The following is a 27,268-nucleotide window of genomic DNA, read 5'->3' on the forward strand; positions in this document are numbered from 1 at the left end:
GGGAGAGATTTGAATCTGATTCATAGAGGGGAGGTGTAAAATTACACTTTGGGTTACATATCATGCAAAGCAATTTTGCAAGTAGTTAAATATTAAGCTTTTCCCGCCAACTGGTGGCTTGAACATGAGGCAGGGGGGTGGAGGGAGAAGTGGGCAGAGGAGCAGGCCACTGCTGGGCTGCAGTACCTGGCTGCATGTGCTGGGATGCACAGGTATTCTCTGTAGGCAGGAATGGAAACACTCTCTGTTGGTACCAGATAAACTTTGCCCAGCGAGTGTCCTCCTTCCTTTAAGGTTCAGCATCTTCCCTGTTATTACAGAATTCGGTGCTGATGAAAGATGCTCTAATTTTAAATAATTTTAATGGGGTCTCATGCTGTTCTTTTAGGGGTGCTGCCAGTCAACGTCACTGATTACTGCCAGCTCTTTCGCTATCTCTGTCAAAATGGACGCTGCATCCCAACCCCCGGGAGCTACCGGTGTGAGTGCAACAAAGGATTCCAGCTGGACCTCCGTGGGGAGTGCATTGGTACGTGATGAACTACTGGGCTGGCACTGAGGGGCTGCTGCAGCTCTGCTCCATGACTGGATAGGTTTTCTATGGCTGCTGTAACAGATTGCCTCAAACTTAGTGCCTTTAAATCAGCACAGATTTATTATCTTATGTTTCTATAGGTTAGAAGTCTGACATAGTTCTTACTGGGCTAAAATCAAGGTGTCAGCAGGGCTATGTTCCTTATGGAGGCTCTTGGAGAGAATCCAAGTCTCTGCCTGTTTCCTTGGCCCAAGGGCTGTTTCTTTATCTTCAAAGCCAGCAGTGTGGCTTCTTTAAATTTCTCTCTAACTCTCTGGTTCTCTCTTCTAATACTCTCCTTCACGTTTAAGTATCTTTGTGATTACACTGGACCCAGCTGTATTTTGGGCTTCCCTGGGGGCTTAGTTGGTAAAGAATCTGCCTGCAATGTGGGAGACCTGGGTTCGATTCCTGGGTTGGAAAGATCCCTGGAGAAGGGCATGGCAACCCACTCCAGTATTATTTGCTGGAGAATCCTTATGGACAGAGGAACCTGGTAGGCTATAGTCCATGGGGTCACAAAGAGTCGGACACAACTGAGTGACTAAGCACAGCCCAGCACAGCACAGCTGTGTATTTCAGGAGGAATGGATATTCTACCAACTAGTAGCTTAACTTAACTCCCCTTGCCATGTAGCGTATTGCACAGGTTCTGGGGATTAGGACATGAACATGTTTGTGGGGGCATTCTTATGCCTACTGTTGTTTCTTGTTGTTTAGTTGCTAAGACGAGTCCGACTCTTGCGACACCATGGACTGTAGCCCACCAGTCTCCTCTGTCCATGGGATTCCCCAGGCAAGAATACTGGAGTGGGTTGCCATTTCCTTCTTCAGCTGATCTTCCTGACTCACAGATCAAAGCCAATCTCCTGCATTGACCAGCAGATTCTTTACCACTGAGCCACCAGGAAAATCCTATGCCTACTATAGTGGCTTTTAACTTTCATTGTAAAACGAATTCAAGGCATTGCTGGTAACTCTAACTTAAGACATCGTATTGAAGCCTGACCATTAAAACAAAGCATTAAAAATACCCCCAAATTATGAAACTTTGCATATGTTACTAATTTGAATGAATAACTCGCCAACTATGTCTAGCTAGTCGTTAAAGACTGAAGCAAGGAATTTTAAGTTGTTGACAAGGCAATGAAGTTAGTGAAGGAAGGAAATCTAACGCAAGAATAAAATGTTTTCAAAAGCCCTTTTAAGTAGCCCACGAGGAGAGAATGCTTCAATCCTTAGAGGTCTTCCAGAGCTAGGTGGGAGAGGGAACATCTAGCTCAGGGTTGAGATCAGACCTGAATCTGCCACAAGAAGCTTGTGACTTCAGACAAGTGGGTTATCTTCCATAAGCCTTATCCTCCTCATCTTTACAGAGGAATAAAAGCCAGTTTATCTGTAAGTATACCGGTAGCTCTAAATGACTATAAAACTAGTGAGAGCCTGTCTGGGGACAAGGTGGCCGTGGTAGCATCCTCAATGGTGGGCGAGATGTGTTCTTCAAACTGCGATAGCTCATGGTTTGTTGTAATACTCTTAAAGCAACTCAGAAAGGAATGCTTGAATATGGTTGGGCCTTCTTTTTATTGAAGTAACGAGTTTCAAGAGACACTTGGAATCCTACCCAGGAGCCACTTCTGAAATGTTAGTCTGTTTGATTCCCTTAGACCAGACCCAGGGAAGAGAAAATGTTTATTAGCTTGGAGTGTTGGGTTGCTACTATTTGGCATTTTACTCTGAAGAATGACACAGGAAAATAATACACTTTAACTGCTCAACCCTACCAAGTCTTCAAGTGGCTGGTGACACCGTTACTGTAGTGGAAAGAAAAAGGAACCTTCCATTACGCTATTTATTTCTTGAAAGTGTTTTAACATATAAAGGAAACCAACAAAATGGTCTTAGAGTTATGGGCATCTAACTTATTACTAAAATATACTGTGCTTTGCAGATGTTGATGAATGTGAGAAGAACCCTTGTGCTGGTGGCGAGTGTATTAACACGCAGGGCTCTTACACCTGTCAGTGCCGACCTGGTTATCAGAGCACACTCACGCGGACAGAGTGCCGAGGTACGTTCAGTCTGAGCTTGGCATGAGGACGTGTATGCTAAGTAAGGAGTTTGCTTTGGAGGAATTCCATGGAGCTTAAATAACCCTTGCCTGGAGAGACTAAGATACTCCCATTGCCTTTTGCACTTAATTCCACATATTGTTTCTCCGAATTATGTTACATCATAATTTTATGTTACATCATAAAATCTGGCAAACATTCCAGTCTTTTTAAAAGATGCTTCTGTGCCTATAGGAATATCTTCTTTTTACCAACCTCTCCCACCACCCCCCCTTTTTTTTTTGCCTTATCACTATTGTCTCTTAAATTTTAATCAGAAAGCTAGGGAATAGGGTTGTCCTTTGTTGACAGAAAAGCAGAGGAAACTTCCAGGTGAAATTTTCTGCAATTAGTTGCTGAATGGAAAGGCCTGAAGGATAAGAAATGCCTGTAAGTTCTTGCTGCTGATTTGTGTCGTCAGCAGTAGCATCGGCTAGGGGTAGGTTGGACATGCACTGACTAAAGCCCCACTTGAGACCTGCTGAATCCAAATCAGCATTTGAACACGATCTTCCAGGGATTCTTACAAGTGTTAAAGTTGGAGAAGCCCTGCTGTAAAGTTTCCTCATAAAAATTCGCCTTCAGTTTTGTATAGTAGTTGACTTATTAATCCACCCAAAAGTCATCTTAGATGACTTTGATGTACTGAGTTTCTTTTTTATTTGTTTTAATGTTTTATTTTGTATTGTAGTATAACGAATTAACGATGTGAGTTTTAGGTGGACAGCTCAGGGACTCAGCCATACATATACATGTATCCATTCTTCCCCAAACTCCTCTCCCATCCAGGCTGCCACATAACATTGAGCAGAGTTCCCTGTGCTATACAGTAGGTCCTTGTTGGTTATCCATTTAAAATATAGCAATGTTATACTGAGTTTCTGAGATAGAAATAATTAAGATGTGCTTCCCACTTCAGGGGACTCAAATATCTATATCTCTATAAATTTGGTGCAGAATGATCTATTATCATTGATCAAGTAAAGGCAGATAAAGGCAAGAAAATTCTCTGTTGAAATTAAATACAGGGAAATATAAGGAAGTTTGTATTGCTTTAAAAATTTGTCAGCCATTAATGAGTTAATTTTATTTGCCTCTTTTAGCAAAAAGTTCTTTATATGAGTTGAAGACATACAAGTCTGTTTTTTTTTTTTATTAGTGACTCTTTTCAAAATCTTTGAATTTGGTTCTGACTTAGAGATTTCTTGCCATCAGTGTATCTTAGTACACTACTTATAAATGGCAATTTTGAGCAGAAAAACCTGGAGTACAACATTTGAACCTGTTAATATTTCTATTAATGGTCTACTTACTGAATTACAAGTATAGTTTGAATTTTTAACTGAGCTTAGGTCCTTCTTTATGACTTTTGTTTAAAATAATCAGTGCATACACACAGTATATTAGGCATTTTTCAATAGTGGAAAATAAGCTGAAACCAGTGTTTCAGAAGACAGCACTGTTAAATAAGCAAATAGAAGACGTTATTGAAAGCACTCTTCTAGGGCGGGAACCACCGAATGTAGGTGCATGTTACTGTCATCAGTCTGAGACTTAATTTATTAGAGACTGAGGATGACCTAAAAGCCTCTAGTACTGTGTTCTTTAAGAGCTAGTGCTAAGTTTATCTTAAACACGAGAAGTTGATAACATGCTCACATTTGGAGATAGATGACAGTGGTCACAGAATGGTCAGAAAGGCTGTATACTCAGCTGAGAAGGAGGACAGGAGGAACTGAACAGAAGGGGACAGTAGAAACATACAGAAACACAGACGAGACTTTGAATGGCAAGCTTTTCATTTATTTTTGTAAGGCAGCGGAGCCCCGATAGCATTTTCAAATTAGCGAGGAGAGAAAAAGCTGAACTCTTTATCCTGTTTATTTTATCCTTGGGCCTCCATAGATTACAGAATCCTTAAAAAAAAAAAAAAAAGTAGATTATAAAATGTTTAAAAAAAAAAAGTCTGCTGAAGAATATGTGGCTTTTTACTATTTTTTTTTAGAGTATGGAGCGAGTCAGATTTTAGTAAGGATTAAGAAATACATGAGAGAGAAAACGATTGTAGGTTGTTGGCACAAAGATCAGACAGAAGGAAAGCCCAGACTGCCTCAGCTAGTCCAATGACTCGTGTGGAAACCACTGCTGGATCTGCCCAGAAAGAAAGTGCGTCTGAGGGTCAACCACAAGACACCGTGCAGACACAGGATAGACAGTCAGAATAACCAGTATGCCATGAGTGCACATTCTTGTCGCCCAGAGGACTTTTAGAGCACTTATACCCAGGGACACGTGGCCCCCACTCAGCGTGGAGAGGTCTGCTCCCATCCAGCTCTGCTCAGCGCCCTGGCCTCTGTCTCCTGGGGAATAAGCCCTGGCATAGGTTATGTGCTCGGTAGACAGGATGGTTTGTGTTCATCCCCTTTGATGTTCATCCAGGCATGTAGCCTGGAAACTGAGGGGAATAGATAATCCAGGGTACCTTGTTGTCCACTTTACGTTAATTATTAATCTTTAAATGCGAGATCAGATGCAGGTTGTTTGAATTATTGTCATTTTTAACACTTTTGTATCCTGCTCTGTTATTTAATTTGGCATAATTTTTAAACACAAAAGAAAAAAATGGAAAATATCCCCGAAGTACCAATATTTTGTTTGGTAGACAGAATACTCATAAAGTTATAAAAGAGACTAGGAATTTATAAACAAAACTGTATTTGGACCAGAATTGCCATAAGGAAGATAGACATTTAAGAGCCAAATGATTGATAGTTTTCAGATGGAATTAAGTTTTTTAACTGTTTTTTTTAAATGGCATTTCTGTTTAATTATTCTGATATAGCTATCATCAGATTTGCCTTTTTGATCATGTCTTAAAAGACATCGGCCAAAGCTCACTGTAAATAATGATATATTCTGGCTTATTAAATTAGCTAGGAAATGATACAGAAGAACCTATTTTGTTTACAGAATTGAGATTTAGGGAGTCTTATTAGAAATTAGAGTTAAATTGAATGCTATTATGTCAGCATCTTTTCTTTTGTATGTCTTTCAAACTTTTATTAGTCATCCTAATTATATTTCATGTTGTTTAATTCTGAATTTATGTTAAAGGATGTTATTTAGTAACTGAAACCCAAGACTAAGATCATGAGTTTGGAGATGGTGAGAAGGAGCAGTAAAATAATTTTAAATCCCCTAAATAAAGCTATTTCTTTCTTTTTAACTCTTTCTTTTTAGACATTGATGAATGTTTACAGAATGGCCGTATCTGTAATAATGGACGTTGTATCAACACGGATGGCAGTTTCCATTGTGTGTGTAATGCAGGATTTCACGTCACACGAGATGGGAAGAACTGTGAAGGTAATACAATGTAATAATAATGTTATTTGGCTTTTTCCGGTGCAGTTTCAGTACCAAAAACCTTTAACAAGACAAGGTCAAATACTTAGTAAAAGGTATATATTCACCTGTGGTTATCTGGGAGGAAACCTAAGTTTTCAATAGTATTAATTCCTTTAATTCATTTTTGTGTGAGTCAAGTAACATTTTAAATATAGGAGCCAAGCTTGCTTTTCAAAGATTCCTAATGATGAAACTTCTATAGCATAAATCATTATTTATGAATTTTAAACAGAATTTGTACATTAAAAAAAATAGAACACACCTAATATCATGCATTCTTCAGTCACTTAAAAGTCTTTTGTTTAAAGTGTGTAGCAATGAAATATTACTAATGAGTATCTGAAAATGTAAAATTTGAGAGAAATATTGATGATTGAGAGTCAGCCTTCATATTGCCTGTTGAATTAATCACCTGACTTTGAGTTGGGCTTTTTCATTCTGTCTTTTCCTCTGCCTATTTTTTCTGAAATTGAGAATATGACAATTACTGATGAGTTTCTACTTCTTAGACCTTTAGCAAAAAATGAAGAATGCTCCTTATCATCTTTCCCAACGTCTTTGGGAAAGACCCCAAGAATCTATTCATACATTAAAAGAATTTCAAAATTGTTCTTAGAAACATTTTTGGCAGAATATTATCTCAGTGATTCAATTCAAAGACTTAATGCCAAAATTCTCAGTTGGGATAGAATCTTGTTTAAAAAAGAAAAAATCATAAATTACTTTGGTCTGACTAAAGCCTGTAAGTGAAAACACACTGTGTCTAGAAGAGCAAGTGCCTCCTAAGAGCTGCAATGTTAAATCAAACAGCATATTGATGAATTTCAAGAAATATCCCATGATCAAGGGATCCTAAGGGTTAGCTGTCATGGCTGTGCTCTATAATTGTCTTGCATTTTAAAAATCCTACCCCTATTAAAATGCAAACTACAAGCAGTTCTCTGGTTTCTCCTTTTCAAAGAATCAGGAAGTAGCCTAAATACATTTCAAATTTCATCATTCTTAATTTTGATTTTGTTTTTATTTTCAGTATATTAGAAGTTATATGAATCTCTAAATATATATACTGGGTTGGCCAAAGAGTTTGTTCAGGTTTTTCTGTAAGGTGAATTTTTTGGCCAACCCAGTATTTATATGAAAATTCATATTTATATAATTCTACATGAATGTAATATATATACATATGTGTATACATATATACATATATATTTCATAATCTGTATATGTTTGTGTATACATATATATGTATATATGCATTCTTTCTAAGTCGCTTCAGTCATGTCCAACTTTTTGCGACTTTATGGACTGTAGACCACCAGGCTTGTCTGTCCATGGGATTCTCCAGGCAAGAGTACTGGCATGGGTTGCCATGCTGTCCTCCAGGAGATCTTCCCAACCCAGGGACAGAACCCGCATCTTTTGTGTCTTTACCACTAGCACCGCCCGGGAAGCCCATATGTGTATATATATATCCACGTCCTATAGTTTAGGCCTATAGTTTGCAAACACAGGTCAAAAATTGAGAACTTAAATTCATGTTTCATATGTCACTCTTCTCTTTGTATGCTATAATTTGGATGAAAATTAACCTTAGACAATAATAACAAGAAGTAGAGATATGTGAAGAAATAAAATTATATTGATCCAGATTGGCTTCCTTTGTAAGCTTACTTATCTGGTTGTTAAGACAATACATCTTCTCTATTTTTCAGATATGGATGAATGCAGCATAAGGAATATGTGCCTTAATGGAATGTGTATCAACGAAGATGGCAGTTTCAAATGTATTTGCAAACCTGGATTTCAACTGGCATCAGATGGGCGTTATTGTAAAGGTTTGTGCTATGAAACTCTCAGTCATATTCTTCACCTGTTTTTTCTCCTCTCTACATTGCTTAAAGCTACCACATTTCCCTATTAATTCTCCCCATTTATAGTACCATTAGTTCTGGATTAGTAAACCTGACTGGAACTTCTTCTTAAGTTAAGCCATCCAGAGAGCTACGGTTTATACTCAGAAGGCTGTTCTTATTTCAGAAAGAGTGTTTTGGTGTCTTCTCAAAAGAATCTCAGGCTCCATAGAAAATTAATGAGAAGCTGAACTTTCATTTGGACTACCAACAGCCGTGAGCATCTTATTGCATAAGCTGAGTTCCATCACTTCCTTGTAGTTGAGGAATAATTGCAGTTGGCTTCTTGATGGCTGTCATTTGCCACCTCTTGTATCTTCACTGAACAAAATATTGTAGACAGTTACTACCATGATCTCTTAGTAATTACCTCAAAATATTTTAAGAAACACAACTTATTTAAACTTTATCAAGTCACATTAAGCAAAAAGGGAAAATAAGATAAAACAGAAGAAATAAAGGAACCAGGAACCATTGTTTAGTTCTGTAACTTTTGGAATATCTTTTTGCTCCAGGTAGTGAAGGAAAATGAAAATTTTTATTTGTGCTGTTGAACATTGAGGTCCTGAGCAAAGTCATCAGAGATAAGTTTGTGCTTGGTGTCTCCTGCCTAATGTAGTTAAGGATGAGTAACTATTGCATGTGTGTCCAAGATCTGAGTTGGAACCAGACTCTCAAGGAACACCATACTCAAAACAGGTCCAGGAAATCTGCTAAAATACGGCATGCATTCAAAGCCTTCTGCTTGTAGCTTCAGATGTATAAGTGTAGAGTGTCAAGCGATTCAAGATTGAGAAGGCAGGAGCAAGTTGTATGGTGCTTCTCTGAGTGCCCCTGGTGGGCAGCTTTGGTAAAGATGTTATGGTAGAAAGCCTTGTGTTTACTAAGTCTTCTGCATGATGTGTATTTTCTCTAGGCTTGAAAGAGCTTCTAGCCCCTGGTTGTTTACCTACATTCTCTATGACCTTCACATCAGTGGCTCTTAATAGTGTGCAAATCTGCCTTCACAGCAAGAGAAACTTTTTTCTTTTTTTAAAAATTAGAAGTTTCTGTACTTTTGAGCTATGTGTCGGGAGGAGCTTATAGTCAGGAAGACAAGATTAACACATGGAAATATTAAGACAGCATACAACAAAGCACCAGATTGTTAGATTAAGTGCTGTACAAGTGAGAAAGAAAGGGGAAGGGAATGATTGCAGGAATATTTGGAACTAGGCTTCCAAATAAAATAACACAAGGAAATGTGAAAGCCCCTTTGTGAACAGACCTTTTTTGAGAACACACACTCCTCTTACCTTGGAGCTTGCTAAGATTCCCTTTCGATGCCTACAGGCTGCCAGTGACCCAGGCCACAGCCTCTTCAGGGAGGCCAATAGATGATGCTGATGTAACTGTTTCAGAGCACATTATGACCTCATAGGTGAAACTAGGTTTTGCAACTGTTTGCAATTAGTGAACTAGTGTCTTATTGATAAACGGATTGTTCCATTCATTTGAAAGTGCCTGGTGATTAAAAGTTCTGCTCTGACTTTACCATTCTAGCTTAAGAAACAGAGCTAGAAAGAGAAGGGAAGAATGCTTCCTATTCTTCCCTATGTCTTCTTTATTTTGATATATAGAGTAAATGGAATGCATGTACTGTAATAAGAACAAAGGAAGAAAAAGGAAAGAAATTTCTTATATGCTGTTATTTCTTTTCCATAATTTTTCTCTTGATATCACTAAGTAAGATTTTCTCTGAGTGCTAAGGACTTGGTTCTGATTCCCCAAAGCTGTGACTGTTCAAAGCTGAATGAACAATGCTAATTTAATCTCTACAGTTGACTAATCTGATGACCAGCCTCCCTTGATCACTCTCTGAAGGTTGAGGCCGCTCACTCTGAGCAATGCTCTCTGGATCCCCATTCCATCTCTGTCCCCAGTAAAAAGACATTGTGTTACTTTTCAGGCTGTAGTCACCATGCTTTACTGTAGATCTCAATTTGAACAAAAAAGTGACCTGAATAACTGAACCAATTCGAGTTCATGTATTTAAATATAACTGCTGTTTTAAAATACAATCTGTACACGGAATCTTGGACCATCTGAATGTATTTTGTGCCAAATAACACAAGCTGAGTAAAACGCAGAGGTGTTTCAGTCTCAATTTGCCTTTTTAAGGTCAGAAGAAAGGAAATATTCACATATACTCGTTGTATATTATAAACGGAGTTGTTATAAAATGCCTTGTTTCTAAGTGTTATATGTTTTCCAAAACAGAATTTTGGTATCATTTCTACTTCCCCATATTGAGGGGGAAAATATCTGCTATTATTAATATGTGCCCAATAAAGTCTTTTACCAGACCTCCCTAATATACACATATGATCCTGTAAAATATTTGTAATGTGTAAGAGAGATTTTTCTTTGCTGGGTTCCATTTGCTTACACTGCTGTTGTTGGCTTGGAACGGTCATCAAAATCATCTATATTCATTTTCTGTTCCTTTTTTATGGTGTTCCATCTAGGCTTTAGTTCTGTGTCTCCTTATGCCTTTCTAATTGTCCCAGAGATTTAAAGCGTGAGTTAAGGCATGAGTGATAACTGGAATGGACACCAGTCTGCGTGTTGGATGCCAAAAGGAGAAGCTTCCTGCCCAGGTCAAAGATGCAGTTTATTATCAAGCTAGATTTCTGACAGTCCTGGAAGAACTGCCATGTGAAACATTACACAAGACCCTTTGTCTTTTAGCTGTCACTTTCCTTCTTCTTCCAATTCTGTTTTTGCTTTATGATTCTTATTTTGGATTAAAAAAAAATCTCAGGAGAATGTTATTGAAATAGCTTTATATGGAAAAGAAATAAACTCAGACAGTTTATCTCTCAGTTTTCGTTCCTCTTTCCTCCAAGGAAAATGAAATGCATCTCATTGAGCTTTTATTGTTGATGCTGCACATTATTGTAAACCTTCTCTATTTTCAAGTCTTAGACTTGTAAGCACATTATGGTTTTAGATGAAGTGACTTCATTTTTAATAAGTGCTTCTCCCCACCACAGATATTAATGAGTGTGAAACACCTGGGATCTGCATGAATGGGCGTTGCGTCAACACTGATGGCTCCTACCGATGTGAATGCTTTCCTGGACTGGCCGTGGGTCTGGACGGACGTGTGTGTGTTGGTAAGATCACGGCCATAACTAGATGTACTATAGAGATCCACCTCCTGTCAGTAAAATCAACCAATGGCAAATGTTCTCTACTGCAGCAGGTATGATACAGTTAATATCTGTGGGCAACAGACCAACGGGGTCAGTTTTTTTCCTTATAAAGTGAATATTAATTCAAGGGATAGAAAGATGAGCTGAGATAAATGAAAACCAAAGGACTCCACACCTCTCCTTCTTCCTTGTCCTAGTTGTCCTCAGTTTTCTCCAGCCCTCCTTTGCTGATAATGGTCTTTGGATTGACCTATATGTCCCTAATTATCTCACGATGAACATTTCATTTTCATCTAAGGAACTGAATGTCCAAAGGGAGGTAGAGAATTCCAAAGAGGATATAGATGATCCAGGAACTTATATGATAATAGTTTTTTGTGGCTTTATAAGACATTTCTGATTTGTTAATAAATAGATACAAATTTTATCCAAATTATTCTTAAGAAAGGGAATTTTTCCCAATCCCCTTTGAACTGGGAAAAGATTGGTCATAGCTGGAAATCCCCTCCTGGTGGTAAAGATGACACTGCTTAGTTAGACCAATAGCTAAGATTTATATAATTTTACAGATCAAACATCCTCCTTTTTGAAAGCACATCTAATTCAGATACTCAATAATTGTATGATTATGTTGGAGTGGGCTGTATTTCTAATAAAAATCTTGTTTATCATGTGGTGAAATTGAATGATCATCCCTCATTCATTCATCATTTATTAACTGCCTTCTCTGTACAAGCCTGGGGAAGAAAACAGTGAGTGAGGTATAATCCTAGCCCTTAAGGATTTCACAGTGGCTAAACCATAATAGTCCCTAGAAAACTAGAAGCCTCTAGTAATTGGTTTCCAGTGCTTGGAAGCTGAAGAATTTGTTTTGTTTTCTATTGAGGCCTAATACCAGAGGCATTCTCTGTGAGTAAGAACAGTGACAATGGCTAAATAAAGCCAGCTTCAACTTTAACCTGGGGGGTTCCCGTCTGTTGGAAATGATAGTGTGATGACAGATGCTTCTTCCTGTTCAGACACACACATGCGGAGCACATGCTATGGTGGATACAAAAGAGGCCAGTGTGTCAAACCCTTGTTTGGTGCTGTTACCAAGTCTGAATGCTGTTGTGCCAGCACTGAGTATGCTTTCGGGGAACCTTGCCAACCATGTCCTTCACAGAATTCAGGTATGTTGTGTCATGGGGATGCCCTAGTACTGCCAGCCTTCTGCCCCCATCTTCAGTCTTTGTATTTATGGAAGTTACGGGGAAAGATTACATGATACTCTACAGGTACCTCACATACCTTGCAGGGGTCTTGAAAAGGGCTGGTCAGGCTTTGATCACACATTACCCACCAACTCAGCTATCATCTGGATTAGGCTGCACATTTATGCTTCCCGTCTGAATTTCTCCAGCTCGGTAATATTCATGTTCTTTAGGGTACATGCAACGTACCTTGTTTTCTAAAGTTGTTTCACAGTGTTACATTTTGCAGGAGCTATTACAAAAGCAGAATTTTACAGAGTGTAAAAATAAATAATTTTCAGATTACTTGACTGTTTCCAACTTTTTTCCAAAAGTCCATTTGTGAATTTTTTTCAAATCCTTCATGTTGACTTAGGTGTGCGTTCCCTAAATGATTTTATTCCACTCTAGGGAAAAAGTATTTTTCTCAATTCGAAGTGACACAGCTTAGTGAAAAGAAAACTGGTCAGTGAGTCAGAATTCTGCTCTCCAGCCACAGGCAGGCAAATTACTTAATTGGAGGGTTCAGGTTTTTTGGTGAATTTTTGTTTATTTAGGAAATTTTCTTACCTAATTTCAAAAGGATTTGAGATGGTTTACGTTAGTAAACAATTATGAAATTGAATAATATGGAAAAGGATTCCTTGGCCTTTTAATCTGAAAATGAATTGTCCTAGATAATCCAGAAGATCCTCTCCAGTTGTAAATTATTTCTATTTATAAGGCAAAAATAGTTTATCGAAATGAAAGCAATAGACTGTCAACATTTGAACGTAATTTTAAGGTACCTTGGCTGTTGGCATCTAATGTCCTAAAATAGAGTAAGTCCTAATATTGAAAACACATAGCTCTGACTGGTTGATTTACATGTGAGATACAGTTAGTTTATTTCTGGCCTAGATACTATCAATTAAAGATGAACTCACAATTTTTAAGCATTCGCCATTATGAGAATGTTATTATTTGAAATCAGACAGCAATTAAAATCTGTTATAAGAAGTTAGACAAAGTGAAGTGGAAGACTTTTAAAGTCTTTAAATTGGGGGAATGCCAGTTAAAGAAAGCAAGCTTTATTTCGGATGACTGCTTTGCCTGGTGAATAATATACAAATTATCATTAACTATATGATTACTAATCAATGAAATGCATGTTTGCAACAATACTTTGGTTATATAATATACAAATGTAATTCTATCTAAAAAGATACTTCCATGTAACTTGATAGTAGTGTTTTATTAATATTATTCATTTGTATGTTGCTTTAACTTTTCAAAGTAGTTTCCTTGCCTATTTTGAATTTACAAGGTAGATGAGTATCCTGAAACCTAGTACACAAGAATGGAGGTGATTTGTTCATGTCTTGAATGAACAGAATACCCAAAACTTAGAATCCAGGACCCTTGGTGCATACATTTCTCTGTTTTTACATTTTCCTCTGGACCAAGTACATCTTCAAAGAATTCTTGTGATACATGGGAAAGAGGTAGATTTATAATCAGATGACCCAAAGAGAGCAGATTTCTTTAAGCGTTAAAGCTTAAAGACAGTCACATTTGAAGCTTAGTTCCACTAGCTTCTGTTTTATATTTGAATGAATTTACACAAAAGTGGTCTGCTTGTGGAAATGGTTCCATTCAGTTTGGTTTCTCCACCTCTTTGATAAATGAAAATGCCAAATAATGAAGGATCAAAACGTAGGATGTCCCTTATTTCAGGAGAGAGGGGGAGTTTTAGAAGGTACTGAAAGTATCCGAAAAAAATGTGTTTAGACACTTTAATGAAACACTAACCATTTAAAGTGCAAAGCTCATCTCTGTGCTCTGGAAGTCAAATAAACTATATATGAAGATACATCTCCCTGACTGCTGAGCATTTACTCCTTGTAGCAATCAGTCAGAAAAGTGATGATTAGGAATTTCTCTTCTGCCCTTATTCTACTGTCTCTGGGGCACGACACTAAGTTAGCTCAGGAACACCTACCATGTATTAAGTGCTTGAGTTGTGCTGAGCACTTTACATGTTCTCTCAGTAAATCTATAGAACTACCCTGTGAGTTGGGTATCCTTTTCTACACTTTATAGAAGAGGAAACTAGAAGAGGGGAAAGGGCCTGTTCCCGAGACCCTCAGCAATAAGCATTGTCATCAGCGTTCAAACCCATGCTGATCTGAATTCACTACAGTACCAGCTCCTGCCCAAATGGAAAAGAATAACGACCACAATTTGCTTCCACTTAGGCCAAGCATCAACTAATATAGTGCTAATTATAAAACTGCTTTTAGCAAAACTGGCATGATGTTGTTTTTTCCCTGTTTCACTACTTACGCTATTTCACCAGTGCTTTAATTAATTGCTGAAGTGAGAAAATAAAGAGGATGTATTTCTTTTTGCCACCAGTCTCTGGCTTTCAAACACAGTGGCAGCCACCTTCCCATTGGTTCCCTTTTTGGCCCCTTTTAAGATGATTTTAAAAAGTAAGGGGTTTTACCGCTTTTCTCAAATTTATGTTTGCTGGAAGACAGAGGCTCTGAAGGGTTAACAGTCATTTTTTTTTTTTTTTTTTTTTTGGATATGTGTAACTTCTTTGCATCCCCTATGATCAGGAATGCAATTTTCTGTCACATGGAATTATAGGTGTGTTTGCTTTAGCACCAAGGTGCAAGTGGCTTCTGTTAAAAAGGTCCATCCCTAATTTTTAATTCTCCTATTGCTTAAGCACAAAGGATCTGCATTTGACTATGAAACTCTAGTTGCCTGAATCCATAGGCAACTATGGGAAAATTAGTTTCTTTTCCTGGGATTAAGTGTGATTTCCTATTAGTTCTTATTTCCATCATTCACTCTTAGGTTCATCTAAATATTGTTGGAATTGTGTCTAAAACACTGTATGGATTTTAAGAAATAGAAATCTGATTCCATCACAAATTTGGGAACATATTCTCTATACTGCCGTTTCCTCAATAAGATCCAGTTTTAACGTTTTGCAATACTTACCCTATGGATTTAATATATAGAATGAGTCTGGCATCCTGATGAATATTAACTCTAAAAATACACATACATGCAGGTGTACACACCCTCGTATTCTTGTGAGGGAAGGCTAGAGAATTTGCAGAGAAATGAGAAAATGTTAAGAACTTGTTCTGAAAAAAAAGCTCGAACGAAGAAAAAAATGTATTCCCAAGATGGTGGGAGAGAGTTTTATTAACAGTTAAGAAACCACATTTTAACAGGCACATTTCACTGTAAGTGTAAAGTGTTCCCTGGTGAACAAAATCAAGTCATAGGAAAAACACCTTTTCCTAAAGCGCTTTGCACGAGGAATTGCTGGAACTTGCGTATATCCTTACAAGTCGTTTTCCATGGTGATTGCGGAGCCTTTAAATGGGAGCCCTGGTGTGACTCCCCCTGGGGGGGATGCCTCCTTTTCTGTTACCACTTTATTTCAGTTCCACTCTCTTTGGAGGAAATGATGTGTGCAAAGCCAAGGGCAGGATCGACCTGTTCTGCAAACAAGGGAATCATTTACTATCTGTTAATTTATTGCAGCGGAGTATCAGGCACTCTGCAGCAGTGGGCCAGGAATAACGTCAGCAGGCAGCGGTAAGGACTTGTTTTGAAATTTACTACCTTAAGCATGTGCAGAGGCAGCCCTGGGCCTTCCTGTGGGTTTCCAGTTGGTCCCTTTACACCAGTCTGATCTGAACCCCTTCTCTGACTCTCACGGTGTGATCTACCTGGGACACTTGGAAGCCCCCAGTGGCAGAATAGAACAGTGGCTCAGTGGGTCCTGGGGTTGCTGGGTGTGGGTGTGGGACTTCATACTGAAGTATCGGGTCCTCTCCCAGGGTGGTCGATGTGAGCGAGATACAGTGGCTGTGGTAGCTCATTTATGAGAAGGGGCAGCCTGGCCCTCCTTTGGGTCTACTGCTGTCAAGCACAATTCAGGGTTACAAGTTCAGGTGAACCCCTGCACATTTTGAACATTTTCTTAACTAACAAGGGGTCAGTCATTAACAGATGGCAATAGGGATCCATCTTGTATTTCGTAGCAGGCAGTGATAGCAGTTAGCTGAAAGAAAATGAAATGTTTAAGTGTAGGAGTTAGAACCAGAGAAATACTGGTGCCATGAAAGAAATTAAAAGGGAGAATTGGAACAAGTGTAAACACAGATAAGAAAGAGGAAGAGATTACTTTATTAATATAAAACTAAATGATTTGATTCAAGAGAATTATGGCTGAATTGACTGTCAGTTCATTCTCTTGGTTGGTTTCATCAGTGTGTATGGATGACATAGGGTTGGGGTGGGGTAGATATTTGGAGGAGAAAAGAGAAGTAAGGAACTGTATAATGAAAGAATTAGTAGGGAATAAATAAATTCTGATAGGAATCTGGGAAAGAAAAAAGGTCAATCTTGATTTATAGAAAAGTCAGGGAACAAGACTTGAGAGTAGCCACTCACTGATGGTCACTTTGCATCACCCTTGACTATGAGGGCTCTCCTTGGTCTGGGAGCACCCAGAAGAAGGTGCTCATCCTCATCTGGCCAGAGCAGCAAAGGTGTTTCCAGAGCAGGTGATGATTATGCACATTTTGAACCAGTGATTAGGCTTGCTCCAGGCATTCCCAACACAGAGTAAAGAGGGCATTATGTATTGGTCATGGCAGAGTAAAGGATTTAAAGCAACTAAATAGCATTCATATTTTAATTTAATCATGAGGATATTATTGAACCTACAAAAGTCTGAACCTTGAGAATGACACAATCACTTTGTTTTTAGGCTGTCTCGTGGCAATATAGAAGGTAGATTGAAGAGGGACAAGCTGATGGCAGGGAGACCACTTATAGGAACTTGGACTCTGTATTTGATCTACTTTCCCATCTCGGTGTTTGGACAAGAGAAAGTCCAAGGGTTCTCCTTTTGATTAAGGGTTGGTAACCTTGTAGTTCTAGCTCAGATGCCAGTTTCCTCTCAGGGACTGATGGAGGGAAGACTTGATTCAGAGTATCTTGCAGTAAGAAAAAAGGGATCAAGTTTCTTATCAAGAATAAGCTTTTTTTATTTTCACAAGGTCCTGATATCTTTACATTTATTGTAATTTTTTGACAGTCCATTTGATATTTACTTTAGCATGTTAATGCTTATGAGCTTTTTTTTGTGGTCCAGATATAAATGAATGTGCATTAGATCCTGATATTTGCCCAAATGGAATTTGTGAAAATCTCCGTGGGACCTACAAATGTATATGCAACTCAGGATATGAAGTGGATTCAACTGGGAAAAACTGTGTTGGTAAGAAGCTTCACTGTTTTCTAAGACGTTTCATGCATCATGCATTCTTTGTTGCTTGAGCAAACTGCTTGGGTACCTTAAGGACTTGACAGATGGATGCTCTATACTAGGGGTATCAGCATAGCTGCATCCTGACGGCTTGTATCTTTTGTTTAACCACATCAAGGGTGGACCATGGCAACCATCCCTCTCATACAGGGTACAGTTCTCTAACTGTGCAGGTTGAAGCTGAGTGCTACCCAACTGGATGCCTTTGTTGTTAAGGCTGCTACCAATTGTTGTTGTGGGCAAAGTAGACATAGCACTTATTATCAAAGAAGCAGAAATCTTACTTTAAGTATTTTTATCTGCTTTCCTTCTTAATGTGTGGCATTTGCACTCACATAAGAAGAACTAACAACAAATCAGAGCATCTTCTCTGCCCCCATTCAAATCAGCTTTCCCCGCATATTTCAGGCTAAATAAGTACCTAAGAAAATGGAGGATTGAAGCAGATCACGGGAGACACTGACTTACCACAACACCCTCTTATTTTGACTAGTGGGTTTCTTTTTGTCTCCCTAACTTTTATTGCTGGCCCAAACCTGGCCTTTCAGAAGGAAAAGTCTACATTTATGATATATACTGAATTTTGAGAAATGATTTCTTTCTCTCTCGTACCCTTAATTTTAGGGCCCCTTTTTTTGGGAGAGTATAGTTGTTATTTGAGTACACATGGTACTTTCAAACTAGACTCATCTCAAAAGTTTTACGATTTCATTTTTCTATAAGAGCCTCTCTACATTGGCAGACTTGAAAAATCATTGTTTATTTGGACATGCCAGAAAGACACAGAGATGTTTTAACTTTATCCTGAAATCACCCCATGCGAAGCAAATAGAGAATCTGGGACGCAGAAGGGATTCTTCTTTCAGAGTTCTAGTGTCTATTCCAAAGGCGGTCCCATTATCATCAGAAGGATGTTCATGTTTCAGGACTTCCCTGGTGGCTCAGTGGTAAAGAATTCTCCTGCAGTGCAGGAGACATGGGTTCAATCCCTGGATCGGGAAGACCCCCTGGAAGAGGAAATGACAACCCACTCCAGGATTCTTGCCTAAAAAATTCCATAGACAGAGGAGCCTGGCGAGCTACAATCCATGGGGTCACAAGCAGTTGGACTTGACTGAGCATGCATGTTCATATTTCAGGTTGTGTTCAGAAGTATGAAGTTAGAAATCAAAGATCCACTCCAGCCACTTTCCAGAAAATTCCAGGGATTGGCTCTTTTATTTCTTAATCCTCAGGTCCTTAAAGTTCCATATTCTTCTGACATCATCAGTTGAGAATTGCAATATTGACCCTTTGGGGAAGTGTTAGCATTTGTTATACAATTTTGACAGAATTCTCAGCATGCTGTTTGCCCGGACAATAACATCACTTTCTGCTTGATTTTCCCATATTTTAAGTACTTTATAAACACAGCCCTCTACATCTGTGAGTTTTGTATTTGCATATCTAACCAACCTCAGATCAAAGATACTTGAAAAAAAATTCCCGAAAGTTCCCAAAAGCAAAACTTGAATTTTCCATATACCAGCAACTATTTACATAGCATGTATGTTGTATTCGGTATTATAAGTAATCTAGAGATGGTTTAAAGTACAGAGGAGGATGTGCATAGGTTATACGCCAGTACTATACCATTTTATATAAGGGACTTGAACATCCACACATTTTGGTAACCTGGATGGCAGGGATGGGGTTCCTGGAACCAATCCCCTGCAGATACCAAGGGATCACTGTAAGTTGCTGATTGAAGTCTGTTTACTGATGTGAACCCATGCAGCTCTCTAGTACCGAATTTGTGTATATTTCATGTAAGGACCACTAGCTTGTCAGATGATAATCTAAGCAGAATCACTCGGTGTGTAAAAAGTTCCTTGTGAATGTGTGGCCTGCTTTGTGGGCTGTATGATGTAGTTTAGCTCAGTGTGGTATAGCAGACTGTTTAAGTTCCACACTTCCTCAATTATCTAAGTAATACATAGCAGAAGTTTGATTTTGTATCACACAGGCCTATTACTCAGCTCTCTGAATCTCTAGTTTGCATTCTTCATGGCAATTATAAAGTCTACAGCTTGCTTCATACTTTATAAACATAACTGGAGACCACTTAAATTATTCTGAAGAAGAAACACCCATCCTGGAACTCATACTTATTAAAGATGGACCATACTTTCTAAATATTTAGTCAATTCTTTAAAACAGTGGGATTAGTCCTTTTAACTTTGGCACAATGAAGCAATTATATATTGGTTTGGCCAAAAAGTTCATTCGGGTTTTCCTGTACCATCTTAAGGCAAAGAAATAGAAAAACACCAAACAAACATTTTGTCCAATCCAATAAATAATGATTTTCAGCAAATCTAAGTTATTTTTCCTGCCAAAGAAGTGAATCAAATGGTCTGGTGATTTTAGACTTTGTAGATACCTAGTAAAAATAATCAGATCAGTCACCTATTTTTTAAAACTAGGTAATTTTGGCAAAAACCAATGGTATAGGAGTTTTGCTCCTTCCTTGAATCAATCATATCATTATGACCTTAAAAACGTAACTTAAAAAAAGCAAAGAAATTGCATGCGAAGGATAAGATCTTTTAAAAGTTTATGTTTTCTTTATTTTCCAGATATTAATGAATGTGTATTGAATAGTCTGCTTTGTGACAATGGACAATGTAGAAATACTCCTGGAAGTTTTGTCTGTACCTGCCCCAAAGGATTTATATACAAACCTGAACTGAAAACCTGTGAAGGTAGGACTAGTTTTTGTTCTTATACCATGGACTTTGTTGCCTTTTGGAGATCCACTGGAAAAGCACAAAGATAAATTAAAGCCACTTCTTATTTTAGACAGTTGTGTCGCGTAGTTGAGGTTCTGTGATCCTGAATGACACTTGTATACACTTTATAAGCTGCTGATAATACTTATCTGCAATTGGCCTTTCAATCACCATTTATTTCACATTCAAATGCTATTTAAGAGTATCCATTTTGTATTTTCCTGCATTTGGTATTTTATTTACCAACATTTAATAGATTAAGAAAATATTAGATATATGCTATTTGAGTAAATAATTCAGAAATCACGCTTACATTTGCTCCAGATTTTCTGAATTAAAAAGATTCAGCCATGTGCTGAACATAGAGATGTGCTCAGTTATTATTTTTGGCATTCCATCTAGTCTAGGGAAAAAAATCTATCTAGACCAGCTTTATTATCTAATGAAGAATATGTGGTAGCAGTTGAGACCAAAGTTTAAAGATTCATTCGTGCCCAAGACTAGTTTTTAGCAGTAATGTAGACCTATTTTTGTTTCAGACATCGATGAATGTGAATCAAGTCCTTGCATTAATGGAGTCTGCAAGAACAGTCCGGGCTCTTTCATTTGTGAATGTTCTTCTGAAAGTACTTTGGATCCAACAAAAACCATCTGCATAGGTATTTATCTTTCCAAGAATGATTTTCCTGTTTTATCAATGCTGCTGTATTTAATGTCCACTTTTATTGCAGAAGGGTTTCAGTATGGAAAAACAAACTTTTAAACTATCATTATCCCAATGTACATGTTTGAATTTTTGAGATAGATTCTGTTAATTGTCTATTAAATATCATCACCCCCTGCCCCTACAGAAACCATTAAGGGCACTTGTTGGCAGACTGTCATCGATGGGCGGTGTGAGATCAACATCAATGGAGCCACATTGAAGTCCCAGTGCTGTTCATCCCTTGGTGCTGCCTGGGGGAGCCCATGCACCCCATGCCAAGTCGGTAAGAGAAGGGGGTGCCGTGGCTCCTCTGCTCACTGGGCATTTTACTTGGACCTTTGTTCATTTAAGTTCACGTGGGAATTATAGAAGATTTTGTTCTGATGACCTCAAGGAAACATGTAGCTGTGTAGGAAATTAAGTGTCAAGGGCAATGATTGTATGTGATTTGGTTAATTCATTCTTTTCTGTCACCACACTGTAATGTAAGTTATCTGGTGTGCCTTTCCCAGATCAGCAATTCTTATTGGCTCTCTTAGGAACTTCATGATTAAGCGTCCTGAGTTTTTTACAGACACAGGTTTTCTTCCCCCAAAAATATTGATATAAAGGAACCAGAGTTCACGACTAAAGTTATTGCAAAACTGAGGTTTGAGAGCCTTGCTAATGATTCTGTTGATTCAGTGTTTGGATATATAAATGTGTGAACTGGTAATAGTGTGACTGCTGCAGGGCTTGAGACCTGCCCGTTCTAGACTTTGTTTTCCACATTTATGTTACAGTAATGCTATAGTATGATTCATGTTTTAGGGGTCACAGCAAGACAGAAATCAAATCAGTTTGCTTCTTAGGCATCACCATAGTGAGATCTTTAGGGTATCTTTGAGCCTTTCAGAATCTCACAGATGGACTGAGCTTTATTCAAGGAGACATTTCATTCTTCTCCCTCACCTATACAATCTCAGTGACACTTCGTTGCCTCAGAATTATTCATAGCAATAAAATCAATTCCATGTTAAAGGGCCTCTGTCATGTTTCTAATATTGTGTCATAAAGTCTGGATATTGTTATCTCAGATTTGTTTTTTTGCTTTTTGTTTGTTTTTTTGATACAGATCCCATATGTGGGAAAGGCTATTCAAGAATTAAAGGAACACAGTGTGAAGGTATTTATGATTATTTATAAATCATAAATTTCTGCATGAAGAAGAATGCTTGTATTAACTTGGACTGCATAAAGCTGTCATGTAACTTCCCAGTGAGAAATATGTAGCAGGGCAAAAAAAATAATGAGAACTGCCGAACCTGTAACAGACATGAATTTCACAAGTGTGTGCTCTTGCCAGCGTCAGAGCTCTATGGCCAAAGGGCAGAGCGTCTTGAAAATGATTTAGGCTGACCGTAGTTTTGAGTGACTACAATTTCAAAGTGTTATCTATGGGGAAGAAAAAAAAAAGGAAGTTTGTGATAAGGCTGCAAATCTTGCATTTCTCTTGATTTTCTCCTGGATCCTTTTGTTGTTATTGTTGTTTGTTTCATGGTTATGTATGATGAGAAAGACACACCTCTATTGCCTCATTTTTGAGAGTCTACATGGATTCTTTCTACTTTCCTGTGATTTTTCTTTTCTCATGGAGTCCCGGGTAGACAGACATAGGTCAGGGTGACTAACACAACCTGACATGACACAGCAGCTGAAAAATTTTAAAAACAGCAATTAGTCCCATATGTGGAATGAAATGAACTTTTTTTCCCTGCTAAAATAAAGAGGAACACTACAACCCCCACCCAAGAGCTTGCTTTCCAAATGATGACTGAATCCTTTGGCCTCTCTCTGGTCCAGACCCACTGTTAATAACTTATCTGACCTCAGCAGCATATTTTGGTATACAAGTGGACCCAGAGCAAAACAGCCCCAAAAAGGTACATTTCCCCCTCCCCATTTATTTCTCTTATACGGAAAGATTTAGAATTTTTTTTTTTTCAACATCCCTGGCTTGGAAAGTTATTTCTTCTAAATAGAGACACAGTGTGTGTGAGTTTCTTGACTAATGCTACCCCTTTTTGGCATTAGCAAGTAAGTAAGTGCCTTTCTTTGGGTTAACTTGATGGTGAGTATTTTTCCAAAAACAGTGCAGAGAACACAATGCTCTCCCTTCAGCAAACTGGGAAGGGCTAATATGTTTGAGACAGATGCAGTGAATGATGAACGAATGACCGTGAGCATCTTCCAGCTCTCTCCAACCCAAGCTGGAACCACCAAGGCTTTGACAGGATAGCTCGAGACCATTTCTGAGTTAGAACTAGAAAGTTACACACTTTCTTGGGACATCTCAGCACCTCTCAAAGGAGACTCTTTTGATTGGCTGCACATATTCCCCAGTGGTGGATTTTTTCTGTGCTTATCTTCAAGCTATTTCTTCTTTGCTAATTTGAAAGATCAGACTTCTGTTTCTTTTCTTAATTCCAGCCATCTGGTCTAGTAAAGCTAATTAAATGGCTTCTGGGAGCCTTAGCGCTTCCCTGATAGCTTAGATGGTAAAGAATCTGCCTGCAATGCAGGAGACCTGGGTTCAGTGCCTGGGTTGGGAAGATCCCCTGGAGAAGGGAATGGCTACCCAGTTCAGTATTCTTTCCTGGGAAATCCCATGGACAAGGGAACCCAGCAGGCTATAGCCATGGGATCACAAAAAATCAGACGTGACTGGATGACTAACACTTTCACTTTCTTTCACTTGGGAGCCTTACCTGAGATGTCCATAGTACCCAAACTTGTCTCTAAGAACTCCCACAAACTCCCTGTTTTTACAACTCAAAAATTACTCCCTGGGACTGATAGAGAAGCAATAATATCTTTGTTAATGGGTGAGCTCTGTCTGGTGGCTTTTTAAACATCCTAGAAATTCTACATGAATTATTTAGAAGCAAACTAGTTTTCTACTTACTAAGTTCAAAATGGCCTTTTCAGTTGTGGGAATATGACTCCCTGAATGGAATAAAGTAGAATTGTGCTATGCAGATGTATTAACTTCGTGCTTTCTTTTTTTCTTCATAGATATAGATGAATGTGAAGTGTTTCCAGGAGTCTGCAAGAATGGCTTGTGTGTTAACTCTAAGGGATCATTTAAATGTCAGTGTCCCAGTGGGATGACTTTGGATGCCACAGGGAGGATTTGCCTAGGTAAATACTGAGCTCATTACTTTTCTAATGAACATTTCTTAACAATTATTCAGAACTCAGAAGATAGACCTGAATATTCAGTTTCAAGTACAGACACACACACATCCCAAATTCAGCATTTCTATTAGCATTCATAGTGGTTTCCTTGACAAATAGCCTTCCTGACTCAGCTCTTTATTCCTTATAAATAGTAGGGAACCTGACAGTTCTTTAATGATATGTGATTATTCATTAAACTGCTACCATCACAATTATTATTCTAGAGCTCTTAAATCTGTCCTCCATATGCCATGGATGTAGAATTCTAGGTGATCAGTAAGGAGAACATTTTTGCTTAATCAGAAACTGTAGCCTTAGCCTGCTAGGCAAGCCTGCCATTAGCCAGAAAGACAGGTCTTTTCAGGAAACTCCTGTGGGTTTCAGCAGTAAAGACTGTAACAGCCTGAGTAGTGAACCTGAGGGAACGAGGCCTGTTGTCACCATCAGCCATGGTGTGACTCTCCATGACAACTGCTAGAACCCAAGTGACAATGATGTGGAAGAGATTGGACACAAAACTTTGATTTTTAGAAACCTGACCTGTGGACTCTTTGGTGGTAGTTTTGAGATCCTGCAGTCATCATGTGGAGTCTTGGGCTTTTTCTGGTGTTACTGTTATGGCTTCTGACTCCCAGGAATAAAATCCTTTGGATAACTGGTTTTGGAGTGCATGACTCTGGAAATGATGCTCAGCCACATTGTGTATCTGAAACTGTGTGATCCTGAAGAGCATCTTTAGTGAAAGACCACTGTAGGTGGTTGAAAGAGTGGCATGCATTTAAAAGATACAGCTCCTTTATGAATTAGGATTAATCACCCTTTAAATGTGAAACTTTATGGTTTACAATGTAAGCAATGCAGAATATAAAAGCTGGAATTTATAACTATGGATGTCAGTTAATCCCATTTTGAGCCTTTGCATCTTTGTTTAGGAGGATTCGGCAATTAATGAGAACCTTTTTCCAGGTTCTTAAGTTGAAAGATGCTTCAGTGTTTAGACTAGGATTCATTTTGAAATTAACCATCTTAATAGACACAACCGAAATATGGAATTTCACAGAAGGCTTCCATAGCTTTCTAGCATTAAAGGAAGCCCACATTCCCACATGTACACAGAAGAATGTGCACATAAGCACATGCTGAGGTGAAGGAAATACTTGAGGAGTCAGTGGCTCTTCTTTGCTGTTTTCCCTCTCTAATCTCAAGGAAGGCAGTCCTCATTTCAGAGTTCACCATTCTACCTCTCCAAAAATGAAGTGGATCTGAGGAAAGGGTGCTGGAGCCAGCTGAGATGTTTTCCAACAATAAAGACTGCAGTTGGCTTTCAGCTAGAGTGATGTCAAGACATCATAGAGTACATGCATTGGTAATTAGCCTGGTTGGATAATGAGGAATACGTTTCCCAAAAGAGCATTGCAGGATTTCTCCGAATACTGCTGCTTCTGGGGAATTATCAGAAAATGCCTAGCATTGAAAGGATTCTTGCCACAAGAGGAGATGCAAAGAAATATGAGCTGCCAGCAAGCCTTTAGGAAGCAGGAAAACCCACCACAAAGCCTTTGAGGAAAAAAAAAAAAAAGAGTTTCAGTCAATAAGATTATAGTAAATTACTGTGTGTGTCCCACTTGGCCTAACACAGGCTGGCAGTCTGAGGCAGTGGAAACAGAGTAGCTCTCTCCTCAGCCCATCTCTGTTTGCTCCCTCGGCAGATATCCGCCTGGAAACCTGCTTCCTGAGGTACGAGGACGAGGAGTGCACCCTGCCCGTGGCTGGGCGCCACCGCATGGACGCCTGCTGCTGCTCAGTCGGGGCAGCCTGGGGCACCGAGGAGTGTGAGGAGTGTCCCGTGAGAAACACACCTGAGTACGAGGAGCTCTGTCCCAGAGGACCCGGATTCGCCACAAAAGAAATTACAAATGGCAAACGTTTTTTCAAAGGTACAGTGGTGTCAGTGGTTGATTGCTCTTCTTTTCAGTCAATAGGATGCCTTTTCAGGAGTGCAGAGTTCTGCTAGCAGAATTACAATAAATGTCATCAACATGGTCATCCCTGGATCATCATCTCAGGATGCCTTCTTTGCTTTCTGAATTTTATATGGCAAAATATTCACTCCATTACGAAATTTCTTTTTCTACATCTCGGGGCTTCCTGTGGTCACTTTCCTCTCCCATCTAGTCACTATTAAGTATTATAGTAGATTTTGATATTATCCTAAAGCTAAGCATAAATGAAAGAAAAATCTTGGGAAATGTTTATGCCATCTGCTGAGGCCCTAGAGATGACCTTTATCTTGTCACCTGTGGCTCATGTGTTTGCAGTGTTCATTTGAGGTATTCATGTCACTGTGGTCCACCTGAGTATAGATAATGGTGTGAGAAACCCAGTGGCAGGGCCTCCTTGTCCAAATGCACTGAAATTCATTCCTGTAGCAAACACACTCCAGTGGCTTAAGATATTCTAAATTTTATCTTCTTTTGCTAAACATAAAACCCATGTTAAAAAAAAAAAGAAGTCACAGATTTAATCTAATTTCAAAATTGAGTTGCCATTTTATGCACCATGATACAAGAACGTGTTTACTTCAGCATGTGGAAAAAAATCATAATTGGATACTCAAAATTCCAGTTATTCAGGGATGCCCAACTTTAGCTCCCAGTGTAGAATTTTATGTCATTTTCCCGTTGTGTCTGAGTCTACTTGTTATACTTCACAATTAAATGAACTTATAAAAATGGGAAGTGAGCATGTAAATCTTACCATCCTTAATTAAAAAGTGTTAACTTTTTTCCTACTGAG

At 38.6% G+C, this 27,268-nt stretch overlaps 1 protein-coding gene across 2 annotated transcripts in view; it reads left to right on the top strand.

The window, feature by feature from the left end:
* Nucleotides 1-27,268, top strand: part of FBN1 (fibrillin 1) — a 264,525-nt gene that overhangs the window by 144,553 nt on the left and 92,704 nt on the right. For both annotated transcript variants that reach the window (XR_003513124.1, XM_027554069.1), the window contains exons 12-25: nucleotides 389-529; nucleotides 2,526-2,645; nucleotides 5,926-6,051; nucleotides 7,806-7,928; nucleotides 11,039-11,161; nucleotides 12,220-12,372; nucleotides 15,982-16,035; nucleotides 17,603-17,728; nucleotides 20,395-20,520; nucleotides 21,087-21,206; nucleotides 21,399-21,536; nucleotides 22,368-22,418; nucleotides 24,308-24,433; nucleotides 26,182-26,409. Coding sequence is in view for 1 of the 2 variants with exons in the window: in XM_027554069.1 (XP_027409870.1) it covers nucleotides 389-529; nucleotides 2,526-2,645; nucleotides 5,926-6,051; nucleotides 7,806-7,928; nucleotides 11,039-11,161; nucleotides 12,220-12,372; nucleotides 15,982-16,035; nucleotides 17,603-17,728; nucleotides 20,395-20,520; nucleotides 21,087-21,206; nucleotides 21,399-21,536; nucleotides 22,368-22,418; nucleotides 24,308-24,433; nucleotides 26,182-26,409 (1,755 nt within the window). In the remaining variant the exon portion in view is untranslated. The remainder of the gene's footprint in view (nucleotides 1-388; nucleotides 530-2,525; nucleotides 2,646-5,925; nucleotides 6,052-7,805; nucleotides 7,929-11,038; nucleotides 11,162-12,219; nucleotides 12,373-15,981; nucleotides 16,036-17,602; nucleotides 17,729-20,394; nucleotides 20,521-21,086; nucleotides 21,207-21,398; nucleotides 21,537-22,367; nucleotides 22,419-24,307; nucleotides 24,434-26,181; nucleotides 26,410-27,268) is intronic.

Source organism: Bos indicus x Bos taurus, chromosome 10, assembly GCF_003369695.1.
Source record: "Bos indicus x Bos taurus breed Angus x Brahman F1 hybrid chromosome 10, Bos_hybrid_MaternalHap_v2.0, whole genome shotgun sequence".
Lineage (NCBI taxonomy): Eukaryota > Metazoa > Chordata > Mammalia > Artiodactyla > Bovidae > Bos > Bos indicus x Bos taurus.